The following is a 23,611-nucleotide window of genomic DNA, read 5'->3' on the forward strand; positions in this document are numbered from 1 at the left end:
CCGAAAGTGCATGAATTTCACAAGGCTATTTGTGACCTTTGTCACATGTTCTATCAAAGTTGACTCACTGTCTCTCATTATCAGCAGAGTTTGTGCTGTTAAGGTATTAAACTGATAAAATGATTTTATCAATCAGTAAAAGGGTTAAAGATCCTAGGCTTTAAAATGGTAGGCTCCAGTGCCGGGCCAAGCCTTAATGGGGCCCTGAGAAGAATTTGATTTGGGAGCAGCCTGTGATGGATTATTATAGATAACACTTTAAATTGCATTAATTATAGTTCAGTTATAATCATCAATTACTCCAAACCAGTGTCACAGAGTTTGTTTGTAACCTTGGAGGATTGTAAAATCACAAAAGTGTCACATAATTAATGTGTGGTGTGGTGGTATATATAATTCTTTAATATGTAAAAAACTATACACTACTGGGGCCCTCCCCTAGTTCGATTATGTCTTGAGCTGACAATGATAGGCTCTTTAACCTCTTACCATATTTATACTGGACATGACACATATTTGGCAGATAATACGTTTGTTGTATTACTTATTTTTATGCATATTATTTTAAACATATACGTTTTAAATAAAAGGCTGGGAAATATTGTGTAAATGTATCTGGCCCGTCTGTGATTCCTGACCTAGTCTCGAGGGGGGGGAAACACGATTGCTGCGTTCAAGTCACATAGGAATTTTGGCAGTTGTGGGAGCGCCTAATGGGAAAAACCTGATAGTGATATTTACGTTCAGTGTTCTCGGTACGCAATAATAATAGTGGAGGAAGAGTAATGGAAAGTAAGTTTGAAAGTTTTGATTAATTTTGCTAGCTGCGGTTAATGAAGTCGGTGTGAAGGGGGCAGCCTGTGCTCCGCTGTGGACGTGAAGCCGCAGAGCGGCGGTAACGTGAGCTGAGCCCGGGGACGCTCCCTCCCTCCTTTCCCACTCACTACAGGAGCACTGCAGATAAAAGCAGCGACTCTCACTCCACCCACTGTTCACTAGGTTGAATGACTGAGCTGCCGGTGTTCGTGTAATGACACTGGCTTCACACAGAGTCCTCATCTACAGAGAAGAACAAGAACAAAAACCTAACAGACCGTGACGAAAGTGTGTGAAAACATGAGACGGGACTCGTTTTAGCTGGACACCGTCCGGCTCTTTTTTTGTCCATAGTGTGTTGTCGGTGTAAAAACTTGGGCTCTGTCAGCGTTTCGCTCACCGGTGAGCCACTCACCTCTCAGCCGTTACTTTTGACACGGGTTGCCCTCGTTTCACTTCCAGGGGGAAAGTCAAAAACAGCGGAGGAGGAAGACGAAGAAGAAGCCGTGGACACCTGAACTTCCGACGGAATCAGAAAATATCAGCCCGCAGACAGGTGAGTGTTCAACAGCGTAAACGGTAACGCACTGGATTGTTTGAAATGTTCTGAGAACGTTTTCCCCCTTTTATAACAACTGTATTATTTAGGGGTGTGCATCACCTTTGCAGTAGAGGACGATTTGATAACACTAGTGCTAAACCCAATCTGAGGAAAAGAAGAGACGCATACATATTGGAAACATTGCATAGTTGTCATACTTGTTTTGGAATATAGTAGTTCATGTTTTAAAAACATCATGCAATTATCATCCCCCACATTTTAATACATAAAACTGTTGGTATTGACCTGAACCTTGACTTGGGGGGGCAAATCAAAATGAATTCAATGTGTCTGTTAGCAAAAACTGCAATTGGATATTTCCTCCGCTTCTTTTTTTATGTATAATCTCTTCTCACCATAGTGATTTAGCTGTTTATGTTGATGTGTGTGAATGTGTCACTGTGGGTGTGAGTGAGTGGGGTGTTTTCTATAAATAACTTTGTGTTCTCTGTATGAAACGTGCTATATAAATGAAGACAGATTGATTGCCCCCACCATAAAAAGATCTTCTTTATTTCTGTTTTTCGTTTGATATAATTTCAGAACTACTTACCTGTCGTTGTGTCTATGTAGACACCTTAAGCCATTGCATTGTAAATATGAAGTGAAGTCACTCTGACACACCCGTATCCAGATGTAGCAAAGTCCCTAACACGGATGATAAAATTAACATTTTTTCATTTTCACTAATGGCACGATCTGCATTCATTGTGCATTTAAAGTGATCTGCATTATTGGTCTATGTATTGATAGGTCTGTATCTTTTTCTATGTATGTGATTATTGATTCATATTGATTAATTGTTTCATCCCTTGTATTGTTACATCAGGATTTCGATTGAAGAACTGGTTTGTGTGCAGCACAATTAGATTTCTTTGGTGACAACCCCAGGGATGCATTTAATTATCATTTCTCTCTGATAAAACTATAGTAGCATTTGCCAACCTTTATTATCACGTGTACACAGACAAACATACAATAGTTTGCAGCTTATTTTCATAATTTAGGGTTAATGTTTATCTGCTCCTTGTTTGTCCTACTGGTGGTGTTTCACAGACATGAGGACACTCATTGTGTGTCATCCCATGAAAGCCAAGCCCTTTAGGTGAAACCATGGACTGATTCAACCCCCGATCCCCACCCTCAGTTTATATCAATATCTAAATAATGGATGCATTATTCTCATTATTCTTTCCACTTACCTGCATAATTCATGACACTATTATTTTTATTTGGATTTCCATTGGAGTGTTGCAGGTGCATTAGCAGCATGGTGAGGAGTTTATAGTGTGCTGGTTTACCCGTTACCTTCATGTCATTATAGCTCTTAAAGGACAAGATCAGTTTTTTTGAACTGTGGTTGTGTGAGATATTATTGTATCACCACATGCTGAAGTATGCATTATCTTTTGAATAAGTTCACTGCTTTTTTCATTGTTTGTCCCTCCCTGCACAAAGCATCTGCAGTTTCCCTATTTGAGTTTTCAGTTGGTAAATTCAGAAAAAGCAGTGAACTTATTCAAAAGGTAAGAGGCCTATATTGTATTTTGATGAGCTTTGTGGCTAAAATCTGTTTTTCCCTCTGTCCCTGCTGGCAGCCATGTATCACTAAGAGCAAGTTTCCAGGTCCCAGGCTGGTCTATTGGAATGTCGGCTTGTTTGGCGAAGCTAGTGTTGATAATGTGTCAGTACTTCATACAAACTGAACTATACCTCTCAACAGAGGGAGTGGTGTCTGATAAGCTTGCAGGAATTGCATCTTAAAAAAACCCAAAACAAAACAAGAAACCACTTGCTCTTGGATACATTTGGTTCTGTATGCAAAGAATTGCATCCTCCTTTACCATTTAACACTCCCCTATCTGTCACAGCAACACCTCCAATACAAACATTTACTTGTCTTCTGAAATCCAGCTGATAGATGACATTTATTTACATCCCACATGTATGCAAACAATCATGTTGTAAGAGGTCAGACCTTGTTGAGTCAGAGATTCAATAAATAGATGACTCAGCCAGGACTAGTCAAGAGTGCAGGTCTTATTTTTGCCCCACCCCCCAAAAAAAACATCTATAAAATGATCGAAGGGCTTTGGAGTGCTGTGCATCAAATATGTTGTGTGGGGTTCTTTTTGGTTTACAATGCAGTACGTTATATGCTGCACTATAGAAAGAGTGGCTCATGTCTGGTGGCAGACTTATGCATACACATTTCAGCCAAGGTGTTTCAAGAGTGAGGTCACTTTTCTGAACTCCTACAGTTTCTTAAAATTTGGTTCAGTCAGAGTGGGATGTGTGTCCTCTCTCTTAGTCTGTATTTTCACTTTGCTCAACCACTCATCCAAAAAGTTTTCAAAATCAACAACTGCACCTCTATGGGTCTTTAGTAATGTGGTTGCCAATTATTTTTATTTGGCAAGTAGTTTGGAAAAGAAAAGGATACACAGATGGACAGGGATTTCTCAGATTACATGTGCATGATAAAGTGACAAAATATTAAAGATGGGCAACGTTTTTAATATTAGCATAAATATTTATAAAAGTAATGGCTGTTTTGATTGGTAGGTCCTAAATGTAGACAAAGATTGACATAGTCTGTTACAAATCTATTAGTAACCCGACTGGTGGAGTCCCAGAGCATAACAAGCACCTTTGAATATCAGGAGAGATGTAACCAAACCGTAAAGAATGTGGTGTGCTGTATTCACAGCATTATCCCACTTTCTGGTTAACTAGCCTTGTACACGCACACTGAAATTCCCTGAAATCATTATCATGTTGATTAAATCAGTTTGAGTTTTGCTTTATGGCTAGTGCAGGACAGTTTGACCAAACATTGATATGATAGTATTTAAAAAAAAAAAACATTTCAATATTTTCAAACACCACTGTCAGCGATTGCATTTTTCTGTTGTTTGATTTGAACTGAAACTCATGCCCTAGATCTGCAGGATTTAATATACGACGCTGCAGCAATGTGATTGGCTTAGTGGCTACGTGGGTGGACGAGTACCTCTAAAGTTAATACATTTGAAAATACTCATTGTCCACTGTAGAAGGTCCATACAACACCAAATAAAATGTCAGGTTGGTTATTTCAGTTAATGTTGTCATCTTAATCTTCTTCTTCTTAAAACATACTGGCCATTCTTCTCTTGTATGAAAGTCCCAGCACAAAAGCATTTTCTGAATGGCATAGACCAGCCCATCGTGCACCAACAACCATGCCACATTCTAAGTCACCAGTAGCAGGTCATCTTGACCATGTAAACATTGAGCTGCTGCCATGTGATTGGTTGAGTAGATGTATGACTTGGTAAGAGTTGGACAGCTGTACCTAATGAAGTGGTCAGTGAGTGTTTGGAGTTGCACAGTGTAGACAGAAGCTTATATTGTTGCCCATTTGAGAGGAGCATTGATTTTGTCTCTGCCATTCTGCTTTGTGCTGGATGATGACGATGTATTACTGCATGTCCTGTATCCTTAAATGGCTGCTTCCAAAAACTGAGAAATGCCTTACATTTGTGTGGCATGAGTATTTTTTTTTATGATGGACCACTGTCGAATAATACCAATACCTTTTCCTACTATAACATGTCAAAATGATTGCTTTTACAAGAGCTCCAGCCCTCTCTTCCTCTTACACACTACATTCATCCTCTGGGGCTTTTCCATATAAGGATGACACATAGAGCTGGCACATTTCTTAGAGAATTTGTTGAGCATTTGTGGTTTCTGTTACTGAAGAAATGGCAAATTCTTAATAGGAAGTGGTAATTAAATTGGACTTGCAAGGCAAGGCTATATACGTACCAGCCTAGACCATTATGTAAACTGCATACAGTGTTTACTGTACAATTACGTGTTTTAAACTGCCTTGCTAGAGCATAGGCAGCAGGTGAGGCTGTGGTTTCTTTCTATTAATGGGTCGACTGTAGACCTTTTATAAACCGACATTGCGTCATAATTGCCAATAAAGGATACCAGAACATTCAAAGGTTTTGAGCCAAATCAGGGTTTTACAAATTTTACACTTGATCATCTGATCTGTTACACAGAGAAAAGAGTAATTCATTAATCAATATTTGATGAGCTGCAAAACCAGCGGTGTGAACATTTTGTGTTAATTTTGTTGTAAAGGGGGGGAAAAGTAGTTTTATGTACTTGTGTTTTCCACTTTTTAATACTGAGGAAATGGAATGAAAGAAATCAAATGTATACATGAGGAGAAAGATGAGTTTGTCTCTCACAAAGTTCACCATGGTGGCACCTGCCTCCCTCGCACAGACAGCCGGCACAGTATAGAGGACAGTGCCAGGTGTAATGTCAACACACAGATGGTAGTGAGGAGCCCTCAAGCAGACCTACAGATGGCACCTTGATAAAACATAACAATCTACCCACATTTTATGCCTCCACACCAGTGACAGGCATGTCCACAGGAGCTATGTTTTTGGGTTGTCCATTTGTTTAGCCACATGAATGTCTGTGCCAGTGGTGGTGGCCACTGTCACAGACACTGTCACAGACACTGTCACAGACACTGGCACAGACACTGGCACAGACACTGCCACAGTGGTGGAGGCCATGTTTACCACCGTTTAATTGATTGAATTTGGGTGGTCAGAGGTCATTGTGATATCACAGACTGTTGTGTCACTCCTTTTGGTCATTGTTCAACACCATTAATCAGGAACAGAACGCTTATGACCATATTTACTACAACTTGAATGTTTGGTGGAAGCTTATAATGCAGTCCATATAGACTCCCTCCTTCTCTTGGTGATGAAAAATAATTAGAGTGAGGAAGCCTGAGTGAACAAAGTCAATGGAATTGTCTATTTATCCACATTGTACTAGAGATGTTCCGATACCATTTTTTTCCATCTCGATACCAATTCCAATACTTGTGCTGTGGGTATCGACCGATACAGAAGAACAATATCGATACCAGTGTGTTATTAAAAAAAATAAATATCATACCACGCCTGCATGACTGATGCATGATGATTATATGATTGATGGTAAGGTTTGGCTCAGGTTAAACCCTCTGTAAAACATGAATGAATACAGCAAATGGACACCATTTATTTTTACCAGTGATATGTTATTTCGTTTTTCAGCTTGTATGTTTGTTTTGACTCTGGTCCAAACACCGCAGCACTGGCAGAGCTTCATGTTTCCATGATGACTGACCGGGAAAGGACGCGCGTGACATCATTTTTACATGACTCCAGATTGTTAAAATGAGTCTCTGAAGTAACACTAAACTTTAAGGACAGAGGCATACATACGCAGGACACGGGTACGCTGGTTAGTTGTAGCGCTGCTCTTTTCTGGTAAAGGAGCTAACGCAGCTAACAATGCTAACTGGTAAATACTGCCAAACCGCCGACATGATGAGCTAACGTTAGCTCCTTGTCTACAGGTGTCAGGTGATCAGTTCTTCCTCACACCTCTAAAACAGCACAGCGCAACTGTTTCAAGAGCGGCGAAAAAGAACCGTGTCAGACCTAATGGAGCTCTAATAAAATACATGGTATCGGATCGGTGCATGGACTCCAGTACTCGCCGATACCGATGGCCACATTTTCTGCAGTATCGGAGGCATTTCTGATAATGGTATCGGAACAACTCTACATTGTACCACAATGCTTCTCACCATGTCTCTGCATGTCACTGATGTCTTTGCAGGCTTTTCCAGGTCCTTGTGACACAATGGCAAGGAGAGACATGGAAGAACTTAAGCTATGTCTTCAGCATCGCTTAAGTTGCCTTGTTTGTATGGAAACCCTTTGGCTTCTCTGTAAACTATGTTGATGTACAAAGAGTGGTGGACAAAACTGCTATGGTATGACAGTATTGTGATGCAAGAAAGAGATACGGCCACGGTAACACATCAAGCACGGCCGCTCATATGAAGCGACATCACCCTGTCATGTCAGTGTCGGCAGTGAAGAAGCCTGCTCAGCAACAACTTTTCACAGTGGCATTTAATTAGCCATTTCCTGCAGGATTAGACCAAGCTAAAGCTGTTCCCAAGTCTATTGAAATATTTACAGTGGCAGACATGAGGCCACACTCTCTTGTGGTAAAACAATGGGTTTAAAAATATTGTCCTAATGCTTGGGCCACAGTGCGAAATTCCTTCATGCACACAGTACAGTGATCGCAATGAGGACGACACTCTCCCCAGTCAATTCAGTCTTGATCTTTTTAAAGTATTTAAAAGAGAAAATGGCAGATTTTTCACTTGTCCATGTCCTTTTGCACTGTTCATGTTTAAAGAAAGAGCCTCATATTTCAATTTTATTTATTTATTTATTTATTTATTGACATTTTACTGAAACACTGGATGAAGATCTTGAGTTATTTATGATGATATTGAATCATTTTAGATTTTATTTAGCTGGGCATCTTGAGTTGAGGTCGGAACACGATGCGCAAATGTTCCATAATAGTTTCCTCAATTCCGTAAAAACGGCAATCCTATCTGAGCCGTGAATCTGTTGCACGCCTAACACTTGACACTTTCTGTAAGAAACATAATAGGTGCCTAAAATGCAACCCTCTTTATTCATGGTTATGACAGTAGATGCCTCAGTAGAGAAGCACTGCATTTATTGCACCTCAAACACATAGACCAGCAATGACCAATCCACAATCCCCATGAAGCTCCTAATATGACTTTATTGTTTTCCATTTTGTGAGGCCCCTGCAGCCACGTGCCACCTTGCAAATATCTGCATCAAACCAAATGCACTGCTCTGCCGAGCACCTACTTCCCACCCACTGAGGTAGCTTCCTACTTCAAGATGAAGCCTGCTACTATCCATTTTTAGTGAGTGATATATTCACATGTCACTTGAGTAGGTGGATTTCCTTCTCTTTTCCTAGTCATGATTTTGATGCTGTGATGATGGAAATAAAAGACAGCCACATGTTCTTTCTAATTGTCTAGTTTTTTTAATTTTAAGATACCACTAGACTGTTTTTTTCCCCATTGGTCATTTCTATGAGCAAGTGGGTCAGGTTGTAGGATGTTGTTGTATCACCACCCCTCCAGCAACTCCCCCAAGTTTGTATATTTGTCTCCAACAGCCTGTTTGCAATGTATCTCCCCTCATTGTAATTCTTCTGGCCTTGAGCTACAACCGCAGCTCTGTTTGCATGGCACAGCCTTGAATTGTGCCGTTGTTTTTTTTAAATCAGTTATTATGCATTGTCTTTGATATTTAAAGCTGACCATGACAACTGATGACAGTTCAATTGGTGACAAGAAGACACTAATCATACCCTATCAGTGAGCTGTGCATGCTTTATCAAGCTTTGTGTTGTCTATTATCTGGATACAGTAAAAACTATTTATTAAAATGATTTTCTTGGTCCATTAGCAGTTGGTATCAATATGCACAGTACATTTCAGAAATGGTTAAATGTGAAATCCTGGCAGGGCCTGTAGTGTGAGACGGAAGGACATTAACACCCGAGAGTCCTAGTGTGAGTGTTTTCAAGTACCCCTCTATCGGGCCAGAATGTTCTGGCACCAGTGTCTCTCAACAAGTGTAAATATGCAATTAGATTTTTTTCCCACTTTGCTGTAATAAGTTTTGAGAGATGATAAAATTGAACATTGGTTTGTGTTACTGAATATTCATTATGGCCCTAGTTGTGTATGCATTATAGATCAAAGTTAATCAATTCCTATGAATGTGTTGGGGCTGAGGTTATTTAGCTGACCTCAGAGAAGATGCACTGGCAAAGGCTGGCATGTCGCCTTATGCCTCTTCTGAAAAGATGCATTGGACCTTGAAGCCTGATGGTACAACATCCAGTTAGGAAGATCTTTGTCACATTACCTATATTTTTTCACTTGGATCCAGTGCTGAAGATGACAAATAATCATTTATTTACGTCACAGAAAACTCCTTGGTAGCCAGGATGCATTCACCTCTGCTTTGTCTAATATAACATGAGAGTAGATACAATCAGTTTTTGTTTCTTGGGCACAAGAGTGCACAAGGGAAGTAGTAAGTCAACTTTTTAGAGGGTTTCCCCCTTGCAATTTTTGTGTAAAAGAGGTGTAACTTTACTTTTGCTTGCATGTGGTAAGCATTTCTTTCCTCAGCTTTAAAGATTCTGTGAAAGCAGCTGTGGATTGTGACACATTACTTCACATCTGTAGGTGCAAGGTCACCCTTGGTGTCCCAGACAAAGTGAAATCTATGGCTGCAATTGCTTCTATCATAGATCAATCATTTGTCTCCCTAAGCTGATATGCCCAGTGTGTTCATGCACCATGTCTGTATAGAGTGGATTCATAGATAAGAACTTTCCTAGGATAATTTAAAGGTCCAGTATGTAAGCATACATGACATCTATTGGTGAGACTGTATCGCAACAAACTTCTCTGCTCATGCCTTCCTTTCCCAAGCGTGTCAGGGAATTACGTTGGCCTTCGCTTCCCAAAAAGCCTGTCATTCTTCTTTGTTTGCATAATAATCTTAAGCTTAAAACTGATATTGATGCTATGGCTGGTTTGCCCATTTGGGCTGTTGTTGAAACATGATGGGCTCTGAAAAGCAGGGCCCTTGCAAAATGTACTGTATAAAAGGCTAATTCTTCCCTGCAAAAGTCTATTTTAAAGCATTTATTACACTAACATACTTGTGGGTTGTATATTCAAATGTAGTCAATAAATCATTCATAATGTTATTCCTGTTCACTCACTGTGATGCCGCTTGCGATCAGCAGTGCTGTTGCTAAATACACCAAACTCCACTGTTAAATATTGAGATTTTTAGCAGTTTCCCTGGTAATTGTTGGGGATTAACCCACATTTTTAGGATTGTTGAGTCTTTTTAACTGATCTAAAGTCTGGCATTGTTTGGCTTGATTCTTGTGTCAGACATCTCTTCCTGTGACGGCACTCTGACCAATCAGTGGCTGGCAGTCTGATGATGTCACACTTAGTACCTACTCGGCATGCTTGGAACCACGCCAGAGCTAACGCTTCTTCACCGTGCCATGCCAAGCCAAGGCGAGTCAAGCTGGTGGAAACACGCCATATGTGAACGATATGTCTGAAAATCTGGGATGGTGAGGTTCTCAACTGTATCTCAACTCTGTGTCCTTCCACATGTGCAATAGCTGTTACTGAGTGGCACAGATGACGGGGTGATTTTCAGGTGGTTTGTGGTATCAGACACATGGTGAACAGGAGCTCTGACTCACAGGAGTGGTAGTGGGATATGATGGAATAAATTTGATAACTTGTTTAACTAGTGATATTAATAGATGCACTGAAAATATAGTGTATTGGAAATAAATAAATAAATAAAAACATGCAATATTTTAGGACAAAAGAAATGTCTCATTTTTACCAGTGAACTCACAAGTAGATGTTGCACTTGGCCAGGTTAATATTTGTTGTCACAATTGGTAGATTTTAGTAGGAGATTTTCAATCAGACACATCCCTGATGGTATGGCATGTTGGATAATTATCTGCTTGTATTTCTTAATCCCCAACTCAATTTGCAGAAATACAGCCCCTCACTTGCAAGGCACCTCCTCCATGCTTCACTGTTTGCCTGCAGACAGTTATTATAACACTCTCTATCCCTTTGGTGAACAAATGGGCTTCTTCTATGATCAAGTATTTTAAATTTTGACACCTGCTGCCAATTTTCTGCACCCCAGTTCTTGTGCTTTCATGTGTAGTTGAGTTGCTTGGCCTTGTTTTCGGAAGTGTGGCGTTTTGGCCTCAATTTATCCATGACGACCACTTCTGGGCACACTTCTCCAGACAGTAGGTGGGTGTGCCTGGGTCTGACAGGTTTCTGCCAGTTCTGAGCTGATGGCACTGCTTTCTGCTTGTCCGGATGTCGATGGGGAGCTTGTTCCATCATTTGGGAGCTAGGACAGCATTTAATGTTGCAACCTACATATGATAAAATGATAATGATTAGCACCTGTTTGCTATAATATACCTGACTATAATCCTACAAAAGTACACATATCTGGCCATTGATGCTTATAGTGTACAAATAATTGCTACCTATCTTATTTGGTTATTTTAATGTATGTTTGAGTTGGTCTTGTTTTTTTTTGCTTTGAATCTAAACTTGCTTCATCTGAAGTTGAAGTGGTTCCATTTTGCACTGTGTATATGTTTATATAATGTGCATTCACAACAGTAACAATGTATCTCCAGATCTTTCTCGGTCTCTTTTTGGTTTCCCAGGAAACTCACTTGGTTTTGTCTCATGACAACTGGAATTAAGGAAATCAGTATGTAGCTTAGCCTGCATTAATGTGAGATCTCTCAGTTTAACTATCTGTGCTTTCTTATTTTATGCTCCTCTATATTACTTATAGCGTTACTAAACTGATACATTTGAGGTCAAATTTATTCAAATAAATTAGTCTGTTTCCTTTTAGGTTTTTTGGATGGATATACATTTTATCACATTGTTTTAACACTAATAACCAAATGGGCTGTTCATAAATGCATGCAGATATGTCCTGCAGTGATCAGAATGTGACAGGATTTACTGAAGAAAGCATCAACAATGGTTTGTTTCGATTAAACAGAAGAGATGGGTATTGTAAGATACCAAGAGTTATGGTCAAGTCATACTGGATCTTTCCTGATTTAATGTGAAAGGTTGGCAAGGCTCTCCATATTAAGACCTCTTGTCTGTCAGTGCTGAGCCAGCATTTTATGATGACTCTCGGGCCTGATCACCAATCTACTATCTCACTGGCTTCTCCGTGGTCCAGCCAAGTCTGAATCTTGTAACTTTAAGACATGAGACGGATCAGGAAAAAAATCACCCTAAGTCATCTGATTTTTCTCTGTTAAACATATGTTGTTTACCATCCCAGCATCTTGCAAAATATTATGCATTAGCCACATTGCAATCACTCACAGGATTATGATAAACTATTTGTTGCCCTTTTACCCTCCAGAAGTACTCCATCAACTGCTTCTTCATTCAAACTACATTTGCGTTCTTGCTCCATTCCACATACAGAGATGAGTATGACACTCCAGTCCCTCTACAATGAAGATGTGTCACCTTTTACAGTTCAGCCCATAGACCATATATTAAAAATGGAAGTCTTCCATTTTCCTCTGTGATATCAATCAAAAAGGACTTTGCTGGACGCAAAAATAACTTGGTTTGAATGGAAGTCTATGGGAAAATTAGCCCAGTTACCACTTGAGTAATAACGTTGCTTAACAATGATCTCAGTCGCTAGATTCAGGTGTTCTTCAATAGCACATGATGCCTATTTTGTAAATGATGTTCTGTTATGTATGCATCTTGTTTAGATAATGCCCAGCACAAAAATATAACATTATACAGTAAGCTTCTCACCATTAGGAATAAGCATGAATACCACATGGATTACATGTTACTGTCATTTAGATCAGAATAGTTTGTCATAAATGAACTATTTCTTTAAACATCTCTTTGTCCTCAGTCCCACAGTTCTCAGCTGCTGGGCCTCTCCTTTAGTTCCCTGGTCGGGAGAAGACTCTGTTTTTTGCCTGGGAAACTGCTGAAACATTTCCTCCCCTGCAGACTGGTTTCCTTCACTGTGCCTTGTGATTGGGGAAATGAGGCAGCAGAAAAGGAGATGACAGCAGCTGTTTTAGGGGTTTCCATGCACCCCTCATAACTCGTCTCTTGTTGTCCCAAGTTAGACAATCTGACACTATTAAAAAAGCTGTGGCGATTCACCTGGTGATATCACTTTCCATCATATCGAGGCAGGTGAAAGGGTGTAGATCATCGCAAAACTTTTTTAGTTAATGAGGAAGATATGGTCTGCTGTTATTTTATTCCAAGTTTAAGCTTCTGTGGCTCAGTTGTTGTGTCTGTGATGAGAGTCATTGTGTGAAAGCAGCCCACACTCCTTATGGTGGTCACATTTCTACTTGTGGTCTTGTGGACTTGTGAGTCGTTATATCCATGTTGGCAAAATATGGTAACACTGCAGACTCTTAAATCAGTGTAACTTCCTCCTGTGCAGAATATCACTACTCGCTGTTAATTTAATAATTTAATATCATGGTTTCCCCTAATTTGTATTTAACTACAGTGTATGACACAAACGCAAGGGTGCAAGGGTTCAAGAATTCAAGTTGCTCTGGAACTGGCATAGATGGGAGATTTTGGACGTAAACCTGTTGCAACATATACCACACGAACCACTTTGGTAAAACAACATGGAGACATTGCTTTGGATACAGGTCGAAACATTGTAATTAGTCAACAAGTGACAACATGACAGCGCTGAAAGTGGCTGTTACTTCGCCTTGATGATTAACACATCAGTGGGCCCTCACTGTGTCAGCTGCTCCATTGTTTTTCTGTCTTAAAGGCTTAGTCACATGTCTAGGCAACACATCCATGTTTGTTTTCTGTTCATCATGTTTGGAGTCTCAACCACAACTGGAATTCTAATTGGCCAATATTAATAAAAATCTTTCAATCCCCCTGAAATGTCTGGACATAAGGGTAATTTAGTATTTTGTTTGACAAAATAATTTTTTTTCCTTATGTTTTTCAGTGGTCTGCCAAGTATAATTCGCTCAAAGTGCAGATCTGAATGGGTTATTAGATCTGATAATTCTAAACTCTATCTCTGGAAAAATGCAGTTGAAAGGGCAATAGATAGAGATTGATGGCAGCTAATACATTCATCACCATTGTTCCTCCCCTAATACACCTAATACAAATTTCACAGTTTTCATTAAGTTATTAACAATTCTAATAAGCATAACCTTACTAACAGTGTTCTGAGTATTAATAAAATACAGCACTCAGTAGAGAGGGACTTCACTGAACAGGAAATCACTGTCAAAAGGAGGACGCTCCGACAGCTTTTAGCTTAATACCAACATTGCAAATGGCCCAACTTAATTTCTTGATATAATTTTGCCAGAAACACAAGTCTTAACCTGATCAGATTAGAGTGTGGCTCTCTCTATTTACAATATTACCCATGGATGAGAACACCTGCTCACAGTGTACAGATGTCCCTGGCACACAGATATTTATAAGCCATCTTACAGAGAGTTTTACGGTAGGTTATTGGTGCGTGCACCACGTCTACATCAAATCAGGGGATTGCTCGGTGTTCCATGAGAGGGGTCCCTCATGTGCTGTAGGCTTGCATCTCCAGGCTTGTTGCTGCTGCGGTTGACACTTTCATATAATGAGGGCTCACATAAGGTCTCCTACAATAACAAGGATTGGAATCCTTACTTGAGCCCTTATTTGTTTGTCAAACAAAATTGACTTTACTGTGGTTATTCAAGAGTCCACATTTAACCGCATTGTGTTTTTGTGTCTTACCAGTTCAGTTTTTGCTTTCACTTTATTGGAACACCTCCACAGAAACATGTATGCAGTTTTAAAATGCTACAGGTAAAAGTGTCATGTAGTTAGGGTGACTTACCCATACATCTGAACAGTAACACAACCCTTGCCCTATATATTTCATGTCCAAAAAATATGTGCTCTGAAAAAAGATCTATTATGTCAGGTTTGTTCAACATTTGCTAATATAAGACCAGCTTTCAATGACATCATTCCAACTCAAATGCAGAATTTGATGCTCAACCACAACAAAGCTGGTGGTGCCCCAAGATTTTGTACAGTACATTATTGCTTGTCATATACTACAAGTGATGGGTAATTACACTCACTGTATGTGGTTAATTAAAAGATAAAACTGCACATTTTATTTCAAGATCTAGAGCAGCAGCATTGCACATTGCTCATCTGAGACCCTTGTGGTCCTGCAGGGGTGGGCCAGGCTCATCGTTCCCTTGGGTCAGACCCGCCCTTCTCAGAACCGTTTGACTAATAACAGGAAACGTGATTGCTGCTGTAGATGCTAATGAGCAGCTGCAAAGGCCAGACGTGGTCTGATTATAGTGAGAGTGTAGTTAACATACACGAAGACCCTGAAACGTTAGATGACATTTATCCGAATGCTAACTGTGCTTTACAAACTGAATATATAGCGTATTATCACCCGTTAAACTGCACCAGGGAGTTGTGTTTGTGTGTCTCTGCCCTTGTGTTTGGTTGACAATCATCAGCGTATACTTTGCTGTTTTTATGTGTGTCAACATGAGTACTGTATGTGAGTTATCGCTGAATATTCATGCTATCACTGCCTGGTACTTATAACTGTGGTCACTACAACAGTGTGAGTTGGGAGTTAAATGGGTGTTGGAGTATCTATCTGTCATGGTGCTCTGCTGCTAATGCACACTGAGGGACAGTGGAGCTGGAATAGGCCACCAGGGAAGAATGCATTCCAGAAACGGGTTGAGTCAGCCTGTAATGTTCAGATAAAACATGAAATTTAAGCATCAAAAGATAAAAAAAAAAGGCAGGAGAGAAGATGGATCACATCATTATTGTCATTTTGCTTACACGTTCACTAGCTTCATAGATTTCCTAAAAATATATATATATATATTATACACTACATACATATTATATTATACACTGAATGTTTAAGTTTTACTCAAATGTAACTGTTATGTAACACCATTGTTGGGCCAATTGGCCTTTTCTTTTCATGATCTTTTTCAGCGTGGCATAAGAGATGGTAACAACATGCTGATTAGATTCTTGCTGACCGTGTGATATATTCATGGTCACTGTAATTTAATGTGGAGGTCAATAAATGGCGGGTTCAAGCTTTTATGAATTTAATTTTTTTTTACCTTGATCTCATTGATGAAAGCTCCAAGCAGTCTCAGTTGTCATTGGAAACAGAAGCTGGGAAACAAGGTCTTGATTTCAGGCTTTGTATCAAAAGCATGGTGCTTTTAAAGCAGTTCCCTGGATGATCCAATTTGATGTTTGTCATCCAAAACAATTTGCAATTACGCTTATTTCAATATAAATGCTGTTTTTAATCATCTTACAGGATCCTTGATCGTCAGTGGGATGTTAGAGCTCTGTATGCAGGACTGAAGGAGCATGGTGAAACACCAACCCCTCCAGGTCTATGAGCGCCAGCTGTGTTTGTCATGTATCACCGGGATCTATGGTTGCCGTTGGAAACGGTATCAACGTTCCCATGATGACACCACCAAGGTGAGAGTTGGAGCAAATTAAAGTGTAGCGATCAGAAGTGCCTTAGATCTGATTGAACACACTTCAAGATTGTTGTCACATACTGTTTAGTCTGACTTACATGCTGCATACAGGGAGCATGATGTATTATATACGTGTACGTTCATCACTCACTCCAGCAGCCAAACTGATGACGCAGCGATGAATCTCTCTTCACTGACCTTGCAGCGCCAAATCATCCACATGTTTATAATAATAACATATTGGCGGAATCTGTATTTTATACATAAATATGGAATATAACAAAGTGGTATGGAACAGATGTGGGACTCCACTGGCTGCACACACACTCCTATGTGCACCTATGCTCACACGCATGCACAGCATATTAATTCAGGTCTCTACATTCATTGCAAGTCATCAAATCAAGGTCATTTCCCCTGACCTGTCCCAAGAGATTGTAGAATGATTTTTTTAAATGGAGGTTTTAGGTTTTTTTTTGTGGTTTGTTGGTAGCCCTGACACGCATGTTTTATTTAAACATGGCTCATTGCTCTCCTTGAACTATGGCTGCTGAACTTAATAGCTCATATTGTTACATTCAGTACATTCTCTTCATGTATACAGTAGACTAACAACTCTGTGTAAGTAGATGACTGGCCTACTAAGGAGAAAAGGCTGTAGTGTACGTTCTGTGTATATCAGACCTCGTGGCCTATCGATGCCCAATCCTCAATCCCCAATGTTTGTCTTTCAACAGTGATTTACAGAGAACAATTATCTTAGGTCAAATATGTCCTTGCTCGGCTTATCTCCAGTTTATTACCCTTGTCTTTTCCACGTAGAGGCTTATTTTAAATTTCAGTACTGTTTGAAGCCTTCCCCAGTGTTTTTAATTGCATTCATTATACTTGAATTACTCACTCTTCTTGTGTGTGCTTTTGCAATCATACTTGGCTGTTGCTTGGTGCAGAATACAGTCACATTTATCTCTCTAAAGAGGCTGATCTAAAAAGGCTAAAAGAGTTATGCAGCATATTTGGTATTTAAATTATGTTTAAGCATTTCATTGTCAATTCTAAATTGTGTTATTTTTCAAAAAAATAATAGTTTTTTTGAATGTAGCGACACCTTTAAGACGAAGTGTGCAACCAAACTTCTCAAAGATCATTTTTGCAGTGCATTTTTTCAAGCATTGTGAACATGTCAGGATAAGTATGACAGCCCCACACACGATGAGCCTCATGTCCTCACCCTGACCTTTCCCGTTTATCTCTGCCATTCTGTATTTAAGAAGAATACATGGGTTATGTTGCTGCACCAAACTCGGACACAGCATACGACGCGTGTGCTCATGTGCACACAGGCAGACCCAATGTGGATGATTTATTTATGCCCATGTACCGTACTCTACTGAGAAGAAACCTAGGATACACAATAGAATCACACAGTGGAGTGCACACACAAACGTGCCAATGAAAATGTATAACCCTATAAGTTGGTTAGCATAGACGGGTAAGTGTTTTGTATTGTTTTATAACGCTTGGGTCACAAAGCACAGCAGAACTAAATATGGAGAGATATTGATTTTTTTTTTCTTTCTTTTCCTGCTAGCAGGAAACTAGACACTGTGTAGCCCTGTTTCCTGTTGCAAGTGGATGTCTTTCAGGCTAACAGACAGGAGAGTGCCAAGTCAGCATTATTTGTTCACACTGCTCATCCTTTGTTTTGACCATGTGGTGTTGTATAGCACACAAACATACTATTTACCCAAGAAGCTCAAAGTCAGGCATATTTTCCATCCAGGTGATCAAACACAATGATTTAACTTGTTTAAACAACACATGGAAGGACATGGAAACAGACAAAGAGTTCAGCTTTATTTTGGTGTTGCCATTGGAGCTATTTATCTGTCTGTAGTGTAGTCGGGTGGGTGACGTAAGCTTAAAATTATATCAGCATTCCAGGGAGCCATATTCATGATGCTACTTTAAGCCATTTGTTTGGATACAGATTGAAATAAAGTTAACAATAAGAACGTATTTAAGATGCAAATTTAGTGTATAAATATTGCATAACCTTTATCCATGAAATAAAAAAAAACAACTTAACACTAAACAATAAAAACAAAATGCATCTAATGTAGTAATAATTAAATGTGCTTTTAAAATATTGTTTACTGTTTATGCCGATTGCTAACAAAAATGTAGCCTTGCACATTGTGTAGCCTTGCTTTAGCTGTGGGTTGAGTGCTACAGAATTGTCCACAGTATGTGTGTGTGTTTGCTGTAGACGCAGGAGTATTTCCTCTCTGACGGCGCAGATGAATTAAAGCCATATTTGCATTAAAACACACCTGGATGTCTCTACCACAGCGCTGTTCATTAATGATGCCACATGTGCTGCAGCAGCCACAGCAAGCTGACACACAGTTTGTTAAATAAAAGAAAAAAAGATTATGCTTGTCCAGTTTGGCGTATCATGCCCTGCCATTTACCTAAAATTTCACCAGTACCACAGTTCAGGAGATCCACAGAAGTTTTGTTTCATGTCCACTTTTAACCCATATGAAACACTATTTTTGGAAAATGGGTCCCTGAGTTTTCATGTGTACCAATATATAACTTTGCGGTAGTGGTGGTATGCTGCTGTCAGAGTGTATGACTATCATGACATGGTTTATATCATCAATTTCGAGTGGTACACAAGGTATAGCACAGCTTAAGTATTTAGATGTCATATAAGACTGCACCCATAATGATTTCAGTAAACAAACTGACCAACCAAGGGCAGGTGTATCAGCTACACGTAACTGGACCTGAGCGAATCACAGAAGCGTGAGAACTAGAATCTTGTGTTGGAACAGCAATAGATTCATTCATAATCCACAAGGAGCTCATGCTATTCCTACTCCTCTATCATCTATGTTCAGTATAATGAGCTGTTCAGGTTGACTGGCTGTCTCAGTGAAGCTGCCTCTGTGTGTGTTCAAGGTGCTTTGTAGGAAGCCAGTCGACGTCATGCAGCGCAAGCTGATCTGACCTCTCAGTAATAATTGAAGGTATTTCCATTTAGCCACTCAATGCCAGTCAGTCACACAAAAAGCTTTAAACATGGAAACAAAGCTGGTCTGGCATCTTTTGTCACTGATGTCGTGGTCTTTATTTTCCTCAGCTGTGAAGTACTGGACAAGGCAGACAACATGGTCACTTTTACTTGGCTGTAGGAGGGAATGGCGATTTCCCAAAGTAATACTTGTTGTATATCAGTAGTTAAAATGAAGACTTCACTGTTGCCACACCATGGGCGAGATGGTTTGTTTATTATTCTGGAGATAATTCCATGGTCATGTTTCTTTCAGTACTGAAAACAAAGATCGAAACTGTGATAAACAAAACAAACAATAAAAATGTTCTTCTGTTTTAACTCAGCACTCACTGTGCTGAGTTAAAAAGGTTGAGCTACAGTTGGTTTGCAAATGAAGACATATTTACATTATCTTCACTAATCCTCTTAAACCCAAACCAAGTAAAAAAAAAAAAAACTTCTTTTTACCTGTGATTTTGCTTTGCTGTGTTTACCCAATCTACCTAATCTAAAAATCCGTATTCGTTAGTTTACCTGTAATGATGTGTGCCAATCCTTAGTCCCCTTTAAAGTGAGTCTTATCCTGTGATGTGAATAATACAACTGATTTGAAGATGTTCTGACATCACTAATTAATATTAATGACAAACAAAATCACAATTAAAGGACCAATGTGTAAAACAGTTGAAGGGTCCAATCATCTGATTATATATCAGTACCAGGGCTGGACTGCATGTAATCTGGCATACTGGGAATTTTCCCAGTAGGACAGCACACATTTGTTTTGTCCCCTTAAGGCAGATTGGCTACTACTAATGGCCCGAACACCGGCCCATTGGTTAATTTACTATACTGACACTGGACGGACTCATTCATATCTGTTTCCGTCAGCCGGGGGTTGGGCCGACACGTAAGGCACTGACAGCGGATCATTTGTTCATTCGTTCGCTCTGACACAGAGCCGGGCCAATCATTTCTCTCACTAGTAATCCTCCTCCCTCCCCCTCCAGCTTCAGAATTCTCACAGTTTGGAGCAGACGTTGGGATCACGTTTAAAAAAAAATTGATAAACCGAGGCAGAAGGGAGGTGGAGAGAAAAATTAATGTGGGCTGCAAGACCATGACAGGGAGGAAACAACAGAGGAGGGACAGGGAGACCATGATGGGGTCGAAGAGGGACAGAGTGAGAATGAGGAGGGTGGAGGTGATGACGTGGTGGATCTATAGCCATATTGATCTATAGCCACCAAGGACAAACTAAACATCTTTTGAGTTTTGATGCTAACTGAAAGCTACATAATTTATCCAACACACTTGAAAGCAATATTTAGCTGCTACATTCTAATAATAAATGTACACTGCACCTGTACTAATCATTAGTTGTAGCCTTTATAAATCACAGACTAATATGATAATGTGACTAATATGAATTATAGATTCATGATAGATCCTGCCGTTTTAAGAGATTTTTTTTGTCTGCTGACTTCCTCCCACAATCAAATGATAACCAGTGACATGTTCCAGATGGAGAAACCAAGGTCACAAAGGAAGAAGGATTTATTTGTACCTTCTTTATGTCTGTGTAATGCAAGTCAGAATTGCAATTCTGTTCACTTGCTTGTTTGTTTAATGTGAAACCATTTTTGTTGAAGGTAAAATAACATAAGTGCTCTGATATCCAAGGTAGTCAGTGGCTGAAGAGCAGATGTACTTTATTGACTCTAATTAGACGAGCTCTAAACTAAGCTACTTCCTGTTTGGCTGTGGAGCCTGTGATGCAGAGAGTATTTGACTTGTGCCTAATTGTCTGCTTTGTGTTCTTGTCTTCAAGAAGTAATCCGAAACTTTAAAGGCTCAATGAAGAGTACTTGTTTGCTGAAAAGTAAATCATGGTTGCCTTTCCACATACATTTGTATTTATACATTATTTTGCTTAGTGGGGGAATATGAATGTGTGCAAATGAGTGTCATATGTTTAAGTCTAAAGACCCTTCTTCCTTTTTATGCAGACTCGTTTTGTGCCTTGCTTCTGTGCTGCATTATAAAGCAGTGCACTGCACACCCAGTGTAAAATGCCAGGGATTTATCAGGATATGCTCAGGAATGTGACAAGGGACCGATGTGTTAAGTCCAGTGGAGATAGAGGCATGCGAGGCTGTGCCCTCAGTCAAAGATTAAACACTGCAGCAGCTTTGTCTTTTTTTTTCCTCCCCTCTCTTCCCACATTTACATTAGTTTACAGAAGGATATACAGCCAGACTGTACCAATATATTGTTGTTCTGTCTATAGTTTCTGTATTCACTGCAGTTTTTTCTCAAATCCATTACATGAGTGTGTGTTAATTATACAGTAGCAGAAGACATGAGCTAAATGCAACTTTTAATTATGATTATAATAATAATATTAATAAAGTTAGACTTGTATAGCACCATGGTCAGTCTACAGTTCAGACATGTTCAGCATCTTGAAGTAGAGGGTCATTCCAGTAGTTACTGCTTGTCTTGTTCTGTGGATTAATCCTGTCATTTGTCATTATGCTCCATAGTGTAGTCCACACACCAGGAAGCATGTGTTCTGTAAGTGTTCTTATTGTATTCTAGTCCTGAATGTGACACCTTTTTAGCATGTCACACACACAATGATGTGTATTTTACATGGTGCAAGGACAACTCATTTGTGTCTGTGCAGTATTAGCTGTTACCTGCGAGTTCATACTGTAGCCCTGCTGGAGAATGCAGTGGTATATGGTAGAAATATGTGCAGTTGTTATACTAATACCCTAAAGGCTTCCCTGTGTTATTAATAGGCAGTATTATATTTGTGTCTGTGGCATTATTCTTAGGTTTGACATTGTAAAGAAAATGTACACAGCAGTTCACAACCTGATTGAATGATCAGTAGAATTACTTTTTTTTTTCTTAATGTGTAATTGGCTTTTTTTGGGGCTTTTCAACATGTCCACCCTCAGGTTTAATTCAAATCATATGCATATTAGAATAGATAGCACTGTCTTATTGTCTTATGGTTTTGTTGATAGTATTTGTGTAGAATTGTGTAGTTTTGTGTGTATCTAAGTGAGCAAGCATGCCCACGCATGCTGTGCAATTGAGCTGCAGCTGCATGAATAATAGCCCTTCAGTGAAAACGGCATTTTATTGTTCCCTAAATCCCGTTCTTCCAGAGAAAAGACAGCACAGTGATAGTTCATGTTGACATTATCACTATGAGTTGTGCACAAAGGGAAGAGTAGGGCAAATGGATATCAGAAAACCTCTTAACCACCATGTGATCCACATCATGGAGTGATTCTCATTACTACTACTACTACTGCTGTCTTCAGTCTAATATGCGTTTGCCTCATTTCCCTGGTTATGAAATAAAAAAAAATTAAAGCATTCAAAAATGAACTTTAGTATGCAATGTATTTCGGTGTCCTAATCTACCGCAGAGAAGTGATCTGTTCAACTTAACCCTCGTGGTCACTGATTGATCTAGCTGGATATTAAATCCTACTAATGATGTCCGTGAACCTGGCTGCTGGTAAGGTGATTTGATGACCTGCTACAAGTGTAAGACTGCAATTATACTCATGGGTACTGTATGTAGGAAGCAGTGAAGCACAAGTGATCTCCGCTAAAGAAAAAAGCTAATAACTAAATAGCTCATTAATCCTCAGACTCCACACGCAGATGAGTGATGTTGGTCAAAATGGTCTCCCATGAGTGTATTGCTCATTTGAAGTTTGTCTTAAACACCACATTGTAAAAGTGTTACCTGTGGACATGAAAAAACAAACCAATACACCAAGTGAATGGATTGCTCCATTTGCTACACTGGGCCTGCTATGAAGCAGTGAGAAGACAAAATAGCAGAAAGCTACTAAAGGGGAAGTTGTTGGCGATTAAGTCAGTGCTGCTCCTTTGTTTCTTTTATAGTCAACCACCGTAAACGTTTTATATATTCAGCATTATTTGCTGCTGTATATACCAGT

General features: G+C 39.5%; 1 protein-coding gene across 3 annotated transcripts in view; it reads left to right on the plus strand.

The window, feature by feature from the left end:
* Positions 1-972: 972 nt before the first annotated feature.
* The window catches only part of gdpd5b (glycerophosphodiester phosphodiesterase domain containing 5b), a 42,715-nt gene continuing 20,076 nt past the window's right edge, over positions 973-23,611 (plus strand). The window contains exons 1-2 of one of the 3 annotated variants that reach the window (XR_006360880.1): positions 973-1,372; positions 16,384-16,553. Coding sequence is in view for 2 of the 3 variants with exons in the window: in XM_044031937.1 (XP_043887872.1) it covers positions 16,437-16,553 (117 nt within the window). In the remaining variant the exon portion in view is untranslated. The remainder of the gene's footprint in view (positions 1,373-16,383; positions 16,554-23,611) is intronic. The other 2 variants (XM_044031937.1, XM_044031938.1) reach the window with 2 other exon arrangements.

This window comes from Solea senegalensis, linkage group LG8 (genome assembly GCF_019176455.1).
Source record: "Solea senegalensis isolate Sse05_10M linkage group LG8, IFAPA_SoseM_1, whole genome shotgun sequence".
In the NCBI taxonomy this organism is placed as follows: Eukaryota; Metazoa; Chordata; class Actinopteri; order Pleuronectiformes; family Soleidae; genus Solea; species Solea senegalensis.